General features: G+C 51.5%; 1 protein-coding gene across 3 annotated transcripts in view; it reads right to left on the bottom strand.

Moving 5' to 3' along the window:
- ZNF362 (zinc finger protein 362) overlaps nt 1–16,745 on the bottom strand; it is a 37,977-nt gene that overhangs the window by 18,490 nt on the left and 2,742 nt on the right. The window contains exons 1-4 of one of the 3 annotated variants that reach the window (XM_063105402.1): nt 12,036–12,056; nt 6,431–6,556; nt 872–935; nt 460–706 (exon numbers count right to left, since the gene is read on the bottom strand). In XM_063105402.1, coding sequence (XP_062961472.1) covers nt 460–706; nt 872–935; nt 6,431–6,468 — 349 coding nt within the window. In that variant the 5' untranslated portion in view covers nt 6,469–6,556; nt 12,036–12,056. Of the gene's footprint in view, nt 1–459; nt 707–871; nt 936–6,430; nt 6,557–12,035; nt 12,057–16,745 lie in introns of those variants that run through there. The other 2 variants (XM_063105401.1, XM_063105403.1) reach the window with 2 other exon arrangements.

Here is a 16,745-nt window from a genome sequence, read left to right as displayed (position 1 = left end):
GCTTTCTACATACATCCTCCCTTTGCACGTGCTGTTCCCTCTTTCTGCTCCATTGCCCTAGTTTGCCGAACTTTCCTTGCATTCCCACTCCTCCAAGGAAGTCTCTCACCCCCAAATCTGCTCAGTGTTGTGCTCCGAATTCCCAAAGTTCTCTATGTTGACTTGGTTTTCCTTGTAAGTCCTCAGCGGACAGTGACCTGCCCCTGTCCTGTCCAGTCCTCCCAGTACAGGGTCGTTGGAAGTCTGGTGGCTGTGCCCAGTCCCAGCAGCTCCAGCACCCTAAGCTTGCCCCCAACCCAGACCCTGCGCGCCGCCTCTCACTTAGCGCGGTCCTAACCCCACCTAGGCCCGCCCACCTAGGCCCGCCCACCTAGGCCCGCCCACCCAGGCCCGCCCACCCAGGCCCGCCCCTGCCCACTCCCGGCCCGCCCCTGCCCACTCCCGGCCCGGGCGTCGTACCTGTGACCGTGCTGGTGGCCGGCCGCGCATGCAGCGCCACGTCGGGCTGCGGCACGGCCTGCGGGTGCAGCCCCGGCACCTGCTGCAGCTTGGGCAGCGACATGACGGCCTGGCTGCTCTCGGCGGGCGCCGGCGGCACTAGCAGCGGTTGCTGCGACGAGGCCGATGTGGGCGGCAGGTGAGGCGGCCGGATCTTCTCGGCCATCAGCTGCTCCTTGATCTTGTTAATCAGGACCAGGTTGTCCAGCTGCGGGCGGGAGAAGAGCGGGGCTGAGGGGGCTGGGTCGTGCCCTGCCCCTTCCCCAGGCCCGCCGGTCCACCTCATCGCCCCACAGGCCACAGCCAAAACCCGGGCAAAGCGAAGCAACCCCAGTAGGGGGGAAGGCAACCGGAGGAGCGACATCGATCTTACCTGGCTGGGCATGGTGGGAGGAGGGGGCCAGAAGTAGGGGTTGTTAAATCGAGGCTCGGCCATCCTGCGGGGAGAAAGCGACTGTCACAGGGAAGAGAGCCCTCCCCACCGGCCGGGGGCCACAAGTCCGGGCGATTGTCTGGGATCCCTGCCCCGTGGGACCCTCAGCCCTGCAGCCAGAGCAGGCCCAGGGAACCACATCTCCAGGTTGAAAAGTCTGGAATTTAGTATCTCCCTCAATGGGCCCTAGAGGGCAAAGGTCTTATATAGATCAGAGTGTTCTCTGTCCCCCCATCCCCCATCACTGTGATGCAGACAGACCAGTCTCCATCCCCCAGGACCCTAGGCTGCAGAGCCAACCCCATGGACCCATGGATTCCACACAGAATTCCCCCCCCACCACCATCTAGTGACAAACTGAGGAGCCCTGGAGCAGCTTTGTAAATGGTCACAGAACAGAAGAAACTGCCCATCCCTGACCCCTGCCCTTTGCCCCGTGTCCCCCTTGAGTACAGACATCTTCGTCAGAGTACAGAGGGTAACCTGGGGTCACCAGATACAGCCTTTCTAAAGGGCAGTTTGGCAGGAGGATTTATGGAGACCCAAATGATTACTGCCCTTTGACTCAAGAAATTGTACTTCTGGAAAGATATCTTCAAGAAACAGGAGAGATATTTGCAGCATTTGACCTACAGGGATGTGTATCAGAATACCGTGCTTAAGGAAGGGACTCAGGAGGCCTGAAGCTAGGGCAGTTTGGGGCTCGTTAATAAAACTGTATGACAATCTGTCTGGTGGCCCTCACCTCTGGCAAGTTTCGGCGAGTGTGGTTAGGCAGGCCTGTGCAGTTAGAAGGCCTTTTCAACCAGGGCAGTATGAAGGATGGGCCTTCAAAGCTATCTCAGTCTTCCAGAGGGTTTGAGTCTTCCTGCAACCCTAGAGTAAGTCAAGAAGTGACTTACAGGGACCATGCTGCACAAGAGGTATTCCATGAAGTCTTGCTCCCTATCAAGTTTCTCTTATCTCTTCCTTACAGAAAGTACATACCTAACTAGTATGGTTGCTTAAATGAAATTGTTTATTCTGACAGGAAAAGCCAAAATTAAGTGCCTTCAACTTATTTTCCTTGTCCTGTGAGTTTGAGATGCTCTGGAACTGTAGGCATAGAGTTTCGGGAGAAAATACTCAACAAGGACACAATATAATCTCAATATTTTAAGAAAAAATTTTTCTACAAATTATCTCTTGTGTTCTTTACTTGAAAAGTAGGAACAAGAGGTATTATTATCCCATTTTATAGAAGAAACTGAGGCTCGGAGAGAGGAGAAAGAGATCTAAGACCATGGGGCTAGGGTGCCAGAGTCAAGACCAGAAATCAGATTTGCTCAAGCTGGTTCCTCTGGGGAATTTGCTTTGCAAACCCTAATCTCTGATAGAGCAAATACCCACATGCAAAGAGCTCAATCCCTATATGCAAAAGTCCTCATTTCCAGCCTGGGGGCTGGTTTGGGTACGAGCCTGGCCAGACTGGGGAATCAGAGTATACTCCTCTGGGGTGGCCAGGGCAGCTACTGCCCTCTATCAGCCCTCCTGCTCCTGCCACCCACAGACACCAAGATGCCCTTCCTTCTGCCCGTCCAAACCCTGCCCTTCCCTTACAGCCCAACACAAGAAGCATTTCCTCCCTGGAGTTCTCCCCAACTACTTCAGAGCCTGGGACTTCTTTCCCAGAAAAACCTCAAAACAATAATAACAGTGAGGGCGCTGCAAGTTACCAAGTATCTACTTTGTACCAGGCACACTGACACTGAAAGGCAGGTACTCTCATCATCCCCCTTTTACAACTGAGGAAACTGAAGTTCAGAGAGGTGGAGTGACTTGCTCAAGGTTACACAGCACATAAGCAGAGAGCTGAGATTCCCACTTTAATCTGCCTACCTCAAAATCCAGCTTATCAGTTCCTCAGCTGTTCAGGGGAAGGACAAAGCGTAGGTTTGTGAACACATGCTGCCTTAGGATGGCATAGCTGCAACCCATGGGTGGGCACCTGTTCACCCAGCAGTCTCAGAACCCCCCCAACCCTGCTATTGTCCACAGGGGGGAAACGTGGAGGAGACTGAACTTTAAAGCCAGAGTGAAGAAGCTCCAGGACTGGAGGGACAGGTTATTGGGAGCTGCCCCAGGGGAGTCTGGGAATTGGGCACACCTGTCTCATTCATCCGGGAATCCCTAGCACCCAGGCCCAGAGGTTATCGATAATATGAGTTGTATGACGGAATGAATAAATGAAGGAATAGTCAATTATTTTAAGCACAATCCCACACAATTATCTAGCACTGCTCACAGTTTACAAAGCCCTTCTGTGCCCACTGGCATCCTCATCAGAACCCCAGGAGGATGGCAAGCAGGAGAGAAGTTTCACCCCCATTTCACTGAGGAGGAAGCTAGGGCACGGAAGGGAGACACCTTGCTCCAGGCCACACAGATGAGAAACAGGAGGCAGCATTGTGCTGCAGTGTTGGGTGTCGGTTCTCTAAGCCTCAGTTTTCCTCATCTGTAAAATGGAGTGAAACAGTCTGCCCGCCTCCTTCCTGCCCTAGCCTAGGACTCTGTCCACTGCACTCAACTACTCCTCAGACAGTTCCCGGGGGGCCTCCTCTCCTCTTCAGTTCAATGTCAAGTTCAGGCTTCTCAGAGCCCCCACTCTGGTCAGAGAGTTCTGAGGAAGAGGGGGGCTTGCCCAGGGTCCCATAGCTGGTATAGAGCTTCATCTCTTCCACTTAGGCCCTTGGTCAGGCAGGGACCACCCCTCACCCTAGTTGGGGAACCAGGCCCTCAGAGGGAAAGGGTCTGCCCTGGATCACTTAATCTGATCTGTACAGCCTCTGCCTGATTTCTCTGCATCCATCTCTGGCTGGTCCTAAGTAATTTAATGATTCAGTGACCCTGGTGTCCACCTACTGTGTGCCACATGCAGGGAAGGCAGGGCAGGGGCTGAACATTTACTGAGCTCTTACTGAGCATGAGACACATTGCTAGCTGCCCATCAACAGTATCTCATGGGTACCCCCCAACAAGCATTTCAGGTGGTCATTCCCTGTGCAACCCTGGGACCTGCATGAAAGGGTGGGTCCTGGCAAGAGGTGAAGAGGGAAGGTGACCAGGGCCAGGCTAAGCTACTCAGACCTTGTCCTGAGGGAGGGGATTGAAGCAGGAGAGACATGGGTGTTTAGGACAGATGGACCAGGCAGAAGGGCATTCCTGGCAGAGGCATGGAGGTGTGAGAGTACAAGGCAGGCTTGGGACAGTAAGCCGCCACCCGCAGGCACCAAAGAGAGCTGGAGAGCAGTGAGGTGGCGAGAGACACAGAGGCCAGTCGGCAGGGCCTTGAATGCCATGCTAAGAAGTTGGGATGGCATGCTGGCGTTAGGGAGCATGCTGGGCCAGGGAGCAAGGATGCAGAGGGGACCACCAAGGTCAGGAAGAAGCCTGGGTGCCCAGTGGGGGTTGGGGGCAGAGGAGCCAGGTGGCTGGAGCTGAATGTCCACACCAGGAAGGGCACAGGAGACATGCTGGTGCTCGGGCAGGACAGGCAGACTGGGTGGGCCCTCAGCACCAGAAAGAAGCCCAGACTCTGTACTAAGAGCCTGAAGACACAGCCCTGATCCTTGCAGAGGGGCAAACAAACTGTCATTTTGTTTCTCTTGTTTTAAAAGGTGGAAAAGTTTGGATGGGTTGTTGAATGAAACACCTCCTAGAGCTGCCTCTGAAAACAGCATCTGGATGGCAGCTGGCCCATCCATCCATCTATTCATACTGGAAACACCCTCTGGGCCAAACCAGGGACAAGTGCTGCAGAACTTGAGGCTAACGGGAAGATCCGTGCCCTCCAGGTGTCCCAAGCTAAGCAGAGAGAGCACACAAGTGACCCACGGCTTTTGCAAAAAGGAACTCCCACCTGTGAGACCTGTCACCCACCACGGATGACCTCCACGTGGTCAAAGCTGATAGGCCACCTTCCAGCCCTATCATCTATGGCCTCCCTGCCACCTGGGCCCTGCCAGAAGACCTGTGTGCCATGACCTCTCTCACAGCTCCCCACACCCTCCCCCCACCAGCTTGGATCCTCAGGATGGGGTGGGAGCCTCCTCCTTCCCACTGGCCTCAGTCCCTGGGTGGCCTGTCCACTCTAGGACTTTAAATACCAGCCAAGCCCCAAGCCTCCACCTCCAGCCCAGGCCTCTCCCTGGAGCTCTGGGCCCAGCTCTCCAGCCGACTCCACCCTGTAGCTGTCTCACAGGCTGCTCAGACTCAGCAGGCCACAGCTCAACTTGGTCTTCCCCTAAGATGTGCACCTCCTCTGGTCGTCCCCAACTCTCAGCAGGACCTTAGAGTGGGACCCCACCTGCCCAGATGCTCCTGCCACAGACCCACAGTGATCCACACTCTCCCCTTCCTCCTCTCCCTCCTCAGACCCACCACCAGCCACACCCTCAGGATCCCATTCTCCAAATTTCTCTAAACCCCCGACACCTCTCCATGAGTCCTAGCCACTATCACCTCAGCTGGACCACGGGACAGCCTGCTTTGTTTGGAGCCCAACAGGCCCAGGTTCAAAGCTTGGCTCCCACTCACCAGCTGTGTGATCTTGGGCAAGTCACTTGCTCCTGCCCCCCCAGTAAGGGATTAGCAGCCCAGAGTCAGGGACCTGAACCATCCTGGAGAGGACCAGAGAGGACTTCCCAGGGGAGGTGGTGCCTGCCTTGGGTCTTAAAGGATGAGTGGGAGTTAGCCAGGCAAAGGAGTGCAGGCAGAGCGGGGGCATTCCCGGCAGAAGCAGCAGCTTGAGCAAAGGCCCGCGGGTGAGAAGAACATGGCACGTTGTGTGAGGGGAGCTACAACGCTCCAGGGTTGACTGAGGGGTAGGCGATGAGCCTGGAGCCGTGAACCCTTGATTCCTAGGCCTGGAGTCTGGACTTGAAGGAGTGGGTGATGGGACAGAACCTGTGGCTTACAAAGATGCCTCCGACTGCTGAGCGTAGAAAGAACTGGAGAGGCCAGGAGAGGAGGAAGCAGGACACCTGTTAGGAGGCCCCTGGAGAACAGAGGTGAGAGGCAGGGGCTACACCTGGGCCAGGGAGGACTGACCAAAGAGGCCTCGCTGTGCAGTTAGAGCTGGAAGCCAAGGAAGTGTACAGGGCCCCTCCCATGCCCCCCAGCCCCCGGTGTGGCCTGGGAGATCTCTGGATGCTGACACGGACAAACACAGCCACAGGAACATGCAAACAGATAGCACCAAACCCGGACACACATGACATAAACACACCTGTGGCCCCAAATGTGGACTGATGGGGACACAGCAACTGTCATGAGCAGGAACCCTCAGCCACCAGGACACAGGAGGCTGCTCCAGGAGGGTGGACACATACCTTCCCCAGGGCAGACCCAGAGGGCGGCAATGAAGGGCACTCGGGGAAGGTGGGATGAATGCATGCCTCAGTCCCCCAAAGAACAAACCCCTCATGGACAGATCGCAACCTGGAAGCACAGGCTCCTTACCTAGAGTGTCCTTTCCCACTTGGTGAACTTCTACTCATCCTTCAAGACCCAGATCAAGTGTTCCCTCTTCTACGGAGCTTTCCCTGAACCCCCAGCCAGCCACTTCCTCTGTGTTCCCAACAGCACCTTGTATATGGGAATAACAATAATAATAACAATAACAATAAAATGGCAGCTATCATTGATTTCAACACCTACTATGTGCTAAGCACTGTGCTGAGTACGTCATGATTCATGTCACTGAATCTTCCCAATGACCCTGTGAGATGTGCATTTAACAGAAGAGGAAATTGCAGCTCAGAGAGGTTGACCAACTTGCCCAAAGTCACATAGCTAGTAGGAGATGGAGTTAGGATGCCACCCAGATCTGGCCCAGCACTACAGGGCCAATCACATGTCAATCACACTCTGCTGCGCTTATCTGTTTCCTGGGTATCTTCCCTGCCAGACTGTGAGCTCTTCACAGGCACCATTGGTGCTCATTCACCTCTGCTAGCATCTAGCCCAAAGGTGGTCCCTTACAACGGGCCAGGAACTGTGCTGGGACATTTTACAGGCATTATTTTACTGTTACAACAGACCTATTGTACACATGAGGAAACTGAGGTCCAGAGAGGTTAAGCGACCTGCCTGAGGTTATAAAGCTGGTCTGTCCATCACCCTTTCTCAGGAGGGTGCCTCCGACACCAGTTCAGCAAGCTCCACGAAAGGGGCACTGGGGAAGAGGGTACTGAGAGAGGGGTATACCAGGTGCCAGGCCCTGTCACCTGGGGACTTTCAGAGCTTGACAAATGGACACAGAGAAGACAGGCAGCCCAGGGTGCAAAGTAACAAGCCTTGCCCACTGCAGGGCAGGGGGTGCAGTTAAGCAACTTAATCCCACCCCTCAGCCTCAGCCCAGCCCACAGACATTAAAAAAATGAGATTCACCCAGACCCCATGGCCACATGGGAATTAGCTCCCAACAAAGCAAATGGGAGACAGCAGTACCCAAAACTGTCCGGACACTATGATTACAAAGAGGCAAAAATAAAAACCTGCTTCAGAAAAAGCAAGGTGCAGGGAACCACGCCCAGAGGGAGTCTGAGAATGCTGAGGAAGGTGGCTGGGGCTGATTTTGTTTTTGTCTTTGTTTCTCTAATTTCCAAATGCTCAGTAATGTCATCCAGTTGTTTTTATAATGAAAACAATAAATTTATTCTTAAAAAATGAAAGAAAGGGGTTGGTAGCTCAAGGGGAAGAGATGGAAGGCCTGGAGGTATGGAGAAGCAGGGAAGGTCAAGGTCAGCTGACCGTGGCCCTCATGACTGCTGCATGCCCTGCACAGCCCCTATCCTCAACGCACATATGACCTGGGGCATGGGGGGCAGGAGAGAGGGCATCAGGAAGGGCTACCTGGAAGAGGTGATATTTCTAAAATACAAATCAGATCACAACCCTGCTCTACTTAGAACCTTCCATAGCTCCCTGCTTCCTTCTAGACAAACTCTGGATTCCTTAGGCCTCCCCATCCAGCCCCTGCTGATCTCTTTGGCCTCACTGGTTGTTCTACCTTACACTCTGCCCAGCCAGACTGAGGGTCCGTTCCCTCAAAGTTCTACTTCCCTTCTCACTTCCTCACCTTCAGTCAGGCTCTGTCCTCTCCCTGGAACCCTCTGCCTTCCCCATCTCACTGGTTAATTCCAACTTTTCCCTTGGACCCCAGGTTACAGGCCACTTCCTCCTGGAAGCCTTCAGGGACTGCTGCACCTCCACCCCTGGGCGGTGCTGGGTGCCTCTGCTCTTTGCTCCCTTTGTAACCTGCATTTCCATTATCAGAGCACTTCTCCATTTTCTGTCTGTTTTCTCATCCATCTCTGCTGCTGAACATGCACTGTCAGAGAAGGATCATGGCTACGTCATTTACCTTTTAAGTCCTGCACAGTATCTCATAAATGTTTGAATGAATGAATGAATGAATGCTTAGGTGGAGGAAACTGAAAGTGACTCGGCCTAGACAGAAGAAAGCCCCCTCCCCTCCACCCTCTCTGGCATTATGTTGTCCCCTGCATTACACTGTTCCTTATTTCCTGTATCTAGCGCTATCTTCTTAATTGATCTGCAAAGGGACTGTATGTGCTCTGTAAAGTCTAGCAGACCCCAAAAGGATGCTAACAGCTAATAAACACAGAAAATGGTTCTGCTTCCCTAGCAGTGAGAATTAAATGAGCTTCGCCTGTCAAAATAGCAAAAAGAAATAAAATGATAAAATGATAACACCTAATACTGGTAAGGATTTGGTGAAACTGGCACTCGTGCACTATTGGTGGGAGTATAAATTGGAACAATCATTTCTGAAAACAATCTGGCAATAATGTGTCAAGAGCTCTAAAACTGTTCAAACTTCCTGGCCTAGTGATCCCATTCTTGGTCATCCATCCCTAGAAAATAACCCAAATATAGACAAAGTTATATGCACAAAGCTGTTTGCTTCAGTGCTTTTTCCCAATAGCAAAAACCTGAAAGAGCCAAAATTTTAAACAATAAGATGTCTCTGTAAATGATGTTACTCAGTGATACGGTCAACGGTCATTAATAATAGCCAGTGTTACTGGCATTGTGATGACTCATTTAACACACATATCAACCTATCAGGAACTCAGGCACAGAGACCTTAGGTAACTTGTCCCAAGTCAAATAGTAAATGTAGGATTTGAATCCAGACAATCGGGCTCTGGAGACCAAGCTTTCCACACTGACACCAGATCCATTAAAATGAAGGATTGAAACCACCCTGCAGCTGTTTAGAAAATACTCGTGATACAACAATAGTCAGGTGCAAAAGGGGAAGATTAAAAAAAAATTATACACATAGATAGAGCATCTAAATAAAAATTGGGTGCTGAGAGAAAAGAAGGGACCAAATGCTAACAGTGGTGGTGTTTGTGGCTTGGGGCAGAGGCGGACATGGGGGTGGGTTTTTATTTATTTCATTTCCCTATTTTGTGATTTTCCTATAGGGTGGTTATGTGACCTTTTTAAGGAATTTTTTTAATGAAACTAAAGTTTTATCAAGCTTTGGCAAAGCAAGATACTCCAATCCCCTGCCTATAGTCCCACACGGGATTCCAGCCTCAGGCCCTGCAAATTAACAGAGGAGAGAGGTGCTCTGATAGGGGCAGAGGCTTGCTCAAAATCCCATCTGCGACCCCAGCCAGCAGAATAGAGTCAGGAAGGGAATGCCCGTCCCACCTGGGGGCTCCAGCAAGGAGGACCAGGCTGAAGGAGAGCATGCCGTGGACACTTACTCTCCCACTTAAAATCTTTCTTGGGTTCCCATTGCTCCACAGCCTGACATCCAAGGGCCTCTGCCAAGAAGGTCCTGCTGGCCTCATTCATCCCCACAGGTACCGCCCCCTCCCCCCCACTGCATCCATCCTTCCAGCCTCACTACATCACCTGCAGGTTCCCCAGAACAAGTGGCTGTCATGCACCATCTTTTGCATAGGCTGTGCCCCTCCATCTGGGGGCCACACCACCCAGCTGTCACCCTGCCATCAAAACTCAGTTCAAGTGTCACCACCTTGGATGAACTGCCTGGTTGCTTGTCTGTCCCCAAGTAAGCTGTGAGCTCCCCAAGAGCAGAGCTTGGGTCTCGTTCTTGGTTACAACCCCACATCCCTACCTAGCCCCACAGCTCACAGGCTCTTCCTTCAGGTCTCAGCTTAAAGGTCACTTTCTGACTTTCCCCCAATAGGAATCAGCCTCCTCCATTCTCCCTACCCCACCTTTGTGTCATCCCTAAAACTCCTCCTGGCCTATTTCCCATCAGCCGTGACCCACAAGGACAGGATCACCGCTGCAGCCCCAGAGCCAAGTGCTGGCCACATAGTAGATACTTAATAAATATTCACTGAGAAAATCAATGGGAGGAGGGATCTTCCCATGTGGGCCTTAAAGACTGAGAAGTTTGCCAAGAGAGAAAGAGAGTGACGTGAGAGCAAGAGGGTGGGGGGGACAGCATTCCCAGCAGAGAGGCAGCATGTGCAAAAACATGGAAAACTGCCAGCTTCCTAGGATAGCAGGTGGCAAGAACTGCATGTGCAAAGGCCCAGAGGCAGGAAAGCATCATGTTTGGTAAAATGCAGGAATTCATAGGCAAAGGAAGGAAATGTTTCTGGGGTAGTTCATGAAGGGCCAGAGTTTTAGGCTATGGTACTTGGATAAAAGGCTATGGGGAGCCATGGGAGATCCCTGAGCAGGGGAGGGCCATGGTCAAAGTTTTCAATGGACAGATCGTTGTGGGGCCAGAAGGATGGCCTGGAGTGGACATGCAAGAGGTCGTCTAGGAGAAAGAAGCTGAGGTTTCCCATTTTGAGACCCCCATGCTCCAAGTTTGCTTCCCACATCCCCTCTGCCCTCCACATGTCCTGACTCCATGTAGTCTAGAGCCCTAAGACTGTACCCCACCCCACCTCAAGACTCTGGCCAGCCCAGTCCAACCTCAGAAACTCACTCCTGGGAACTTCCTGTGAGGAGCGAGGCTCCTGAGGGCCCTGGATCCAATTAGACTGGGTTCCCGCAGCCCTGCAGGTTTGGGAAGGGCTGTTTCATTGTGAGGGTGGGTTGATCAGGGTGGAAGGGGGCAGCGACCCACACCCAGGTCAGTGGGAGCTGGGTTGCTGCCCCTTCCTTTCTCTGTCCTCCCACTCCCCCACTCCCACTCCAGCCACCCAGAGACACCCAGCACAGCAGACCCTCCCTGGAGTCTCAGTGTCCTAATCTGGGGAATGGTCCTTGACACTCTTCTCAGGGCTGAATGTTCTGAAGGATCTGAACACATGTCCCTCTCTACTTCCATTTCCCCTGGGACGCCCAGCTCCCATCCCCACAGGGAACTCCTTCTGCCTGCATGAAATGATGATGATGATGATGATGATGATAAAATAGAAATAGTTACTGGGCACTTCCTCCACACGAGGCACTATAAGATGATTTACAAGCATTTGTTACCCAGGTTCCTAACCCCCCTGTGAGGTAGATGCTGTGAACACTTTGAAATAAAATGCATATTCAGAAAGATGCTCAGAACATAAACGGACACCCACAGCCCAAAGGTCCCTCTCTCCTGGCTTCTAGGGTAATCTCTTCCTTGCTTGGGGTCAAGAATGAGGCTGAGACAGGTGCTATCCTGCCCAAAGTCATGCAGCTGGGGAGGGCAGAGAGAGCAGAACCCTATGGCAAGTCCATTTCCTCTCTGGGCCTCCCTCATCTAAAATGAAAAGGTTTAACTAAATCATAGACAAGCTTCCTGGACTGTCACAGGGGCAATGTGGCAACTCAGAGGTTAAAAGTATAGCTTCCAGAACCAGCTCAGGGCTCTTGGGATTGTTACCTAAATTCCCAAGCAGTATTCTCATCTATAAACTGGGAATAATGATCTCTCCACAAGGTTGTTATGAGGATTAAATGAGGTAATACGTATAAAGTGTTTAGAATAGTACATAGTAAAGACTCCAGAGCATTAGTTCTCATTACTATTGTTGTTAGGTCCTCTAAGGCATAAGGGAGCCTTTCCTGACATTACAAAGACCCGCACCCAAATCTGACCAACCAGTGGTGCCACCTGGGCAAGAGTGCAGTAGCTCTGGGTGGCTTTCAGGACTCCCAGGGGCTGCTCTACTGACTGATGGAGATCCAGGTCTGAGATCCTCTCAAAACAGGAAAGCCAACCATTGAACCCCGGCTCTGGCCTGTCCCCCAAGAGCTTCCTAGACAGGTCCAAGGGATCCTGGGCAGATGGTTGTAAGCCTGTCCCCATGTTGTATCTCAGGACCCTGGGGCAGGCAATCTGTGGGTAGAGACGGGCAGATGGAGTGAGCCCTGAGCAGGGCAAGGCAGCAAAGGGAGAGCTGGGCTGGCTGAAGAAAGGCATGGGGAGGGCCTGGGGGGCACACCAGGGTAGGGGAGACAGGTTAGGGAGGACCTACTACAGGCCCTGCCAGACTAAGCCCCACCACCTCCTCATCCCTTCCACTCTCCCCCAGGTCTCAGTGCTACCACCTTCTCCATGTTCCTTGATTTCTCACCTCGGGGTCTTTGCTCAGGCTGTTCCCTCTGCCTGGAATGCCTGGAAAGCTTCAGGTAACAGTTCAAGTATCACTTCCTCCTAGCACCCCTCCCTCACCCCATTATCATCATTCATGGGCATAAATCTAAAAGCATGAAGCTACAGGGAAGCCCTTACAGAAAAGTAGTTCCTCCCCAGCATTAACCAAAATCTGTCATCATACAATCATTTGTGCAATCCTTTATATAATGCCTGTCTCTCCCTCCAGGGTAGGGACCACATCAGTTTTCCTTATTTCTATCCCCAACATCTATCACAGGGCCTGGTATATAGCAAATGCTCAAGAAATACTGCTGAGGGAAGGCAGGGGATGGAACGACTTGCCTGCTCTACCACTTTAAGCAGATCCAGGTAGGGTGTGGGCACACACATGACTGCAAGGGTGTGCATGAGGGATCATGTATAAGGCCCAGAAGGTGAGGCTATACTCGCATGGGTGTAAATGAGTGTGTGCGTGCAGGACACAGCTACGTGTAAAAACACGTGTGCACAAGTAGGCCTGGGCCAGTAGAGCTGTGTGCCGATGTACAGGCTGCGTACCTTGGGTGTGAGAACACATGGACAAGCAGGCACGTGTCTGCATTTCTGGGTGGGGGTGCACATAGTGTACGCACGGGTGTGTAATCCTGCAGGCATGGGAGTGTGTGCACGTGCTTCTGTGTGATGTTTCTGCACAGTTGTCCCTTGGTATCCACAGGGGATTGATTCCAGAACCCCTGTGGACACCAAAATCCATGGATGCTCAAGTCCCTGGTATAAAATGGCATAGTATTTGCATGTAACTTATGCACATTCTGCCATACACTTTAAATCATCTCTAGGTTATTTATAACACCTAATCAACATAAATGCTATGTAAATATTTATTATACTGTATAGTTTATTTGTATTACTTTTTATTGTTTTTTCTTTTTCTGAATATTTTCAAACTGCAGTTGGTTGAATCTGCAGATGCAGATCCTGTGGATATGGAGGGCCTCCTGTTTGGTGTGTGGACACACACCCAGCAGACACACGCCTGAACTCCTGGAGGCCCAGGGCAGGGAATCTGGGGTGGTATTTCTGAAACAGCAGGGGAGCACCCCCAATTGGCAAAGATGAGGTAGGGCGTAGGGTCAGGGGTGGTAATGGAATAGCTGATAGTGTAAATATGTAAGAATGTGTGTGTTTGAGAGTGTTGGGGGTGTGCCCATCTTAGCCAGGTATCCCCCCACAGAACCCTAGAACCTGGAATGGCTGGATAGACTGTCTCCTCAAGGAGCCCGAAGTCTTTGCCCAAAGCTCAGAAAAGAACCCAGATGGTGGGGACCCCCAAGGACATCCTTGTGGCCACAGGGATGAGGCAAGACCCCTTAACCCCCAGAGCAAATCCCTTGGCCTTCCTCACATGCCTTATCCACTAAAGACATGACTCAGCCACCTCTCCACAAATCCTGCCCAGCCTCCAAAGTCCAGCTCCAGAAAGCCAACCCCACCACAGCCCCCAACCCACTTCCACCACAGCTGACTTCCTCAATCCCACCCAAGTGCCAGGCACAGGCTGTGCAGCCAGGAACACTGCCCCATTGTAGAGGTGAGGAAACCAGTGCTAGCAGGAGCAGCTGCCCAGCGAGGGCCTTCTACTGCCTTTGAACCCCAAGGCAGAACCTGTGGCAGCCTGTTGGCACCTGGGGAGTGGAAAGCCCACCAGGTAAAGCATCAGGAGATGCACATGGCCTTGGACAAGGCCTGCTCCCCTCCCTTCCCACTTCAGTTTCCCCAACAGGTAAAATGAGGTTTCACTAGATGATCTGTGACGTCTACTTCTCTCCTAAGAGTGCAAGACTTTAGATCTCAGATGATTCTCCAAGAATTGTGTATATAAATATCATCAGATATAGACTTTATTGGAGAGAGAACTGCATCTCCTTTCCCTGAGTACACCAAGCCTGTCCTGCACAAGCGCAGAATACAGTGCTACAGGAATAGGAGGAGCGCAGGAAATACTGAGGGTTCATGCAGTCACTGTACACCCATTCATTTGTTCATACATTCAACATGGCGCACCAAGACTGCCTGCCCTCAAGTAGCTTACAATCCAGTAGGGAGAAAGAGGCTACTGAAGCCATAAGGCTACAAGGTCAAAGCAGTGGGAAACCTTAACACTGACATCATTTCCCAGGTATTATTCACCGGGGAGGTGTAGCACTTTATACTTTGAAAAGAAGAAAATCTTCCTAGCAATGAGAACTGTCTGACAACGGGAGGTTGGGAGGCCTCGTGAGGAGGGAGCGCACTGGAGGGGGGTTTCTAGCAAGGATCAGAGGCCCTTTCGTCAAGGATGTGGGAAGGGGATTCCTGATTTATGCAGGGGTCAAGTGAGTTTGGGATTCTAAGGAGAAGTCCCAGAGTCCTGGGTTCAAATCCCACAACACTCCCGATGAGCTCCATGAACTGGGGCAAGTTACCTAATCTCTGTGCCTCAGTTTCCTCATCTGTCAAATGGGAGTAATAACAGTGAGAATTAAATACATTAATATTTATAAGGTCTTTTAGAAAGAACATGGACTGACAGTCAGCTTTCTGTACTGCTCAAAAATAAGGCAGTGAGAGTCCACTTCATAAGATTCTAAATCCAAGATCAGATCATGCTAAGACTCCACATGTCAAAGGTTCTGAGCTGGAAAGCTTCTCAGATGCTAAGGTTCAGAGATAGGAAGAGACTGGGATTCTTAGATTCCATGATTTAATCATCTTGTTATTTCCTAACAACATCTCTGAGCCTCCCAGGGGAAGGAGAAGACAGACCTCAGTGTAACATCATCTCCCAGGTGCTGCCTGGCCACCAGGGCTGCTGCCACACCTGACTCCCCAGCATTTCCTCACTTCTGCTAAAACCCCAGCCACACTACACTGGAACCACCTGCTCACGCGAAATGCGTGTTCTAGTGATGTGTTCTAGTGATGCAGAAGTACAAAGAAACAAATAAATAAAAAGGTTTCAGATACTGATAAGAGCCACAAGAGAAAATAAAAAGGGGCTGATGTGACAGAGAGTGACCGTGGGAAGCTACTTCAGAGCAAGTAGTCAGGGAAGCCCCTTCGAGGAGGCGACATTCTAGTGGAAACCTGTAAAACAAGCAGATGCCAGCTAGGCCAACACTTAGAGAAAAGCACTCCGGGCAGGGGAATGTGCAAAGGCCCTGCCAACAGGCTTTGTAAATTCAAAGTGCAGAAAGAAACCAGTGTGGCTGGGGGTAGTGATACTGGGGGGCGGGCTGGAGGAGCTGAGGTAGAGAGGTAGGCAGGGCCTGGACCGTGAAGGGCCCTTGAAATTTTTTTTCTTCTAAATGCCTAGGAAACATTAGAAGAGTTTTAGCAGGGGAATGACAAGGCAGAACAAGGCTTTCAGGGTCCCCAGATCATTTGGCTCATCCTGAAGCCACCACCATGGTGCTCAAAATCAAGGTAGGGCCTAGGACAGTAATCAGCAATCCACATTATTCAGCTGTTATATACTGAGTACCACCACATGCTCCCAACAACCCATTAGAGATTCACAGAGTACTCCATTTTACAGATGAGGAAACTGAGGCTCAGAGAAAGGAAGAATGTGCTCAAAGTCACAGAAGCCATGTGACACAATGGGACTTGATCTCAGGACCCAGGTCCACCATTATGATGGTCTGTGGAACTCCTTTGGTGTTTTCAAGCCTCCTATTCTCCAAGAAACCTTCCCTGGGCACTCATGCAGGCACCCAGTGAGTACTGCCTTGGCTAGTGCTTTATGCAACTGCAGTCTCACCTCTTCTTCCTTGTTAGCTTTAGAGCCCCGAAGGACAATGTTTGTATCCCACATGTCTGTCCAACCTGGGCTGGGTGAGCCAGGTATTGGATGGATAGATGGACAAATGGACAGACAGATGACTGAAATGACTAACCAATGAATGAATGAATGGACTATGAACGCATAAAGGAATGATCTAGCAACAAATGTATGAATAAGCTAACCAATGGCAGAATAGTGAACAAATGGAGGAAGAAGACATGACTCCTCACTTTACAGTGAGGCAGGGTAGGGAAGTGTCTGTCTAGGGAAGGGCTGGGGCCAGCCTAGCTCCAGACACAGTCCGTGCGTCACCCACACACCAGCTTCCCCCTTTCCACCTGGTTCCAGCTTGCATCCATTCCCCGAGACTGCTGATAGCCTATTCCTCAGTCCCTTGG

The sequence above is a fragment of the Cynocephalus volans genome, chromosome 8 (assembly GCF_027409185.1).
Source record: "Cynocephalus volans isolate mCynVol1 chromosome 8, mCynVol1.pri, whole genome shotgun sequence".
Classification (NCBI taxonomy): Eukaryota; Metazoa; Chordata; class Mammalia; order Dermoptera; family Cynocephalidae; genus Cynocephalus; species Cynocephalus volans.
Note: the sequence above shows the minus strand (reverse complement) of the source record. Positions and strands in the feature narration are given on the sequence as shown.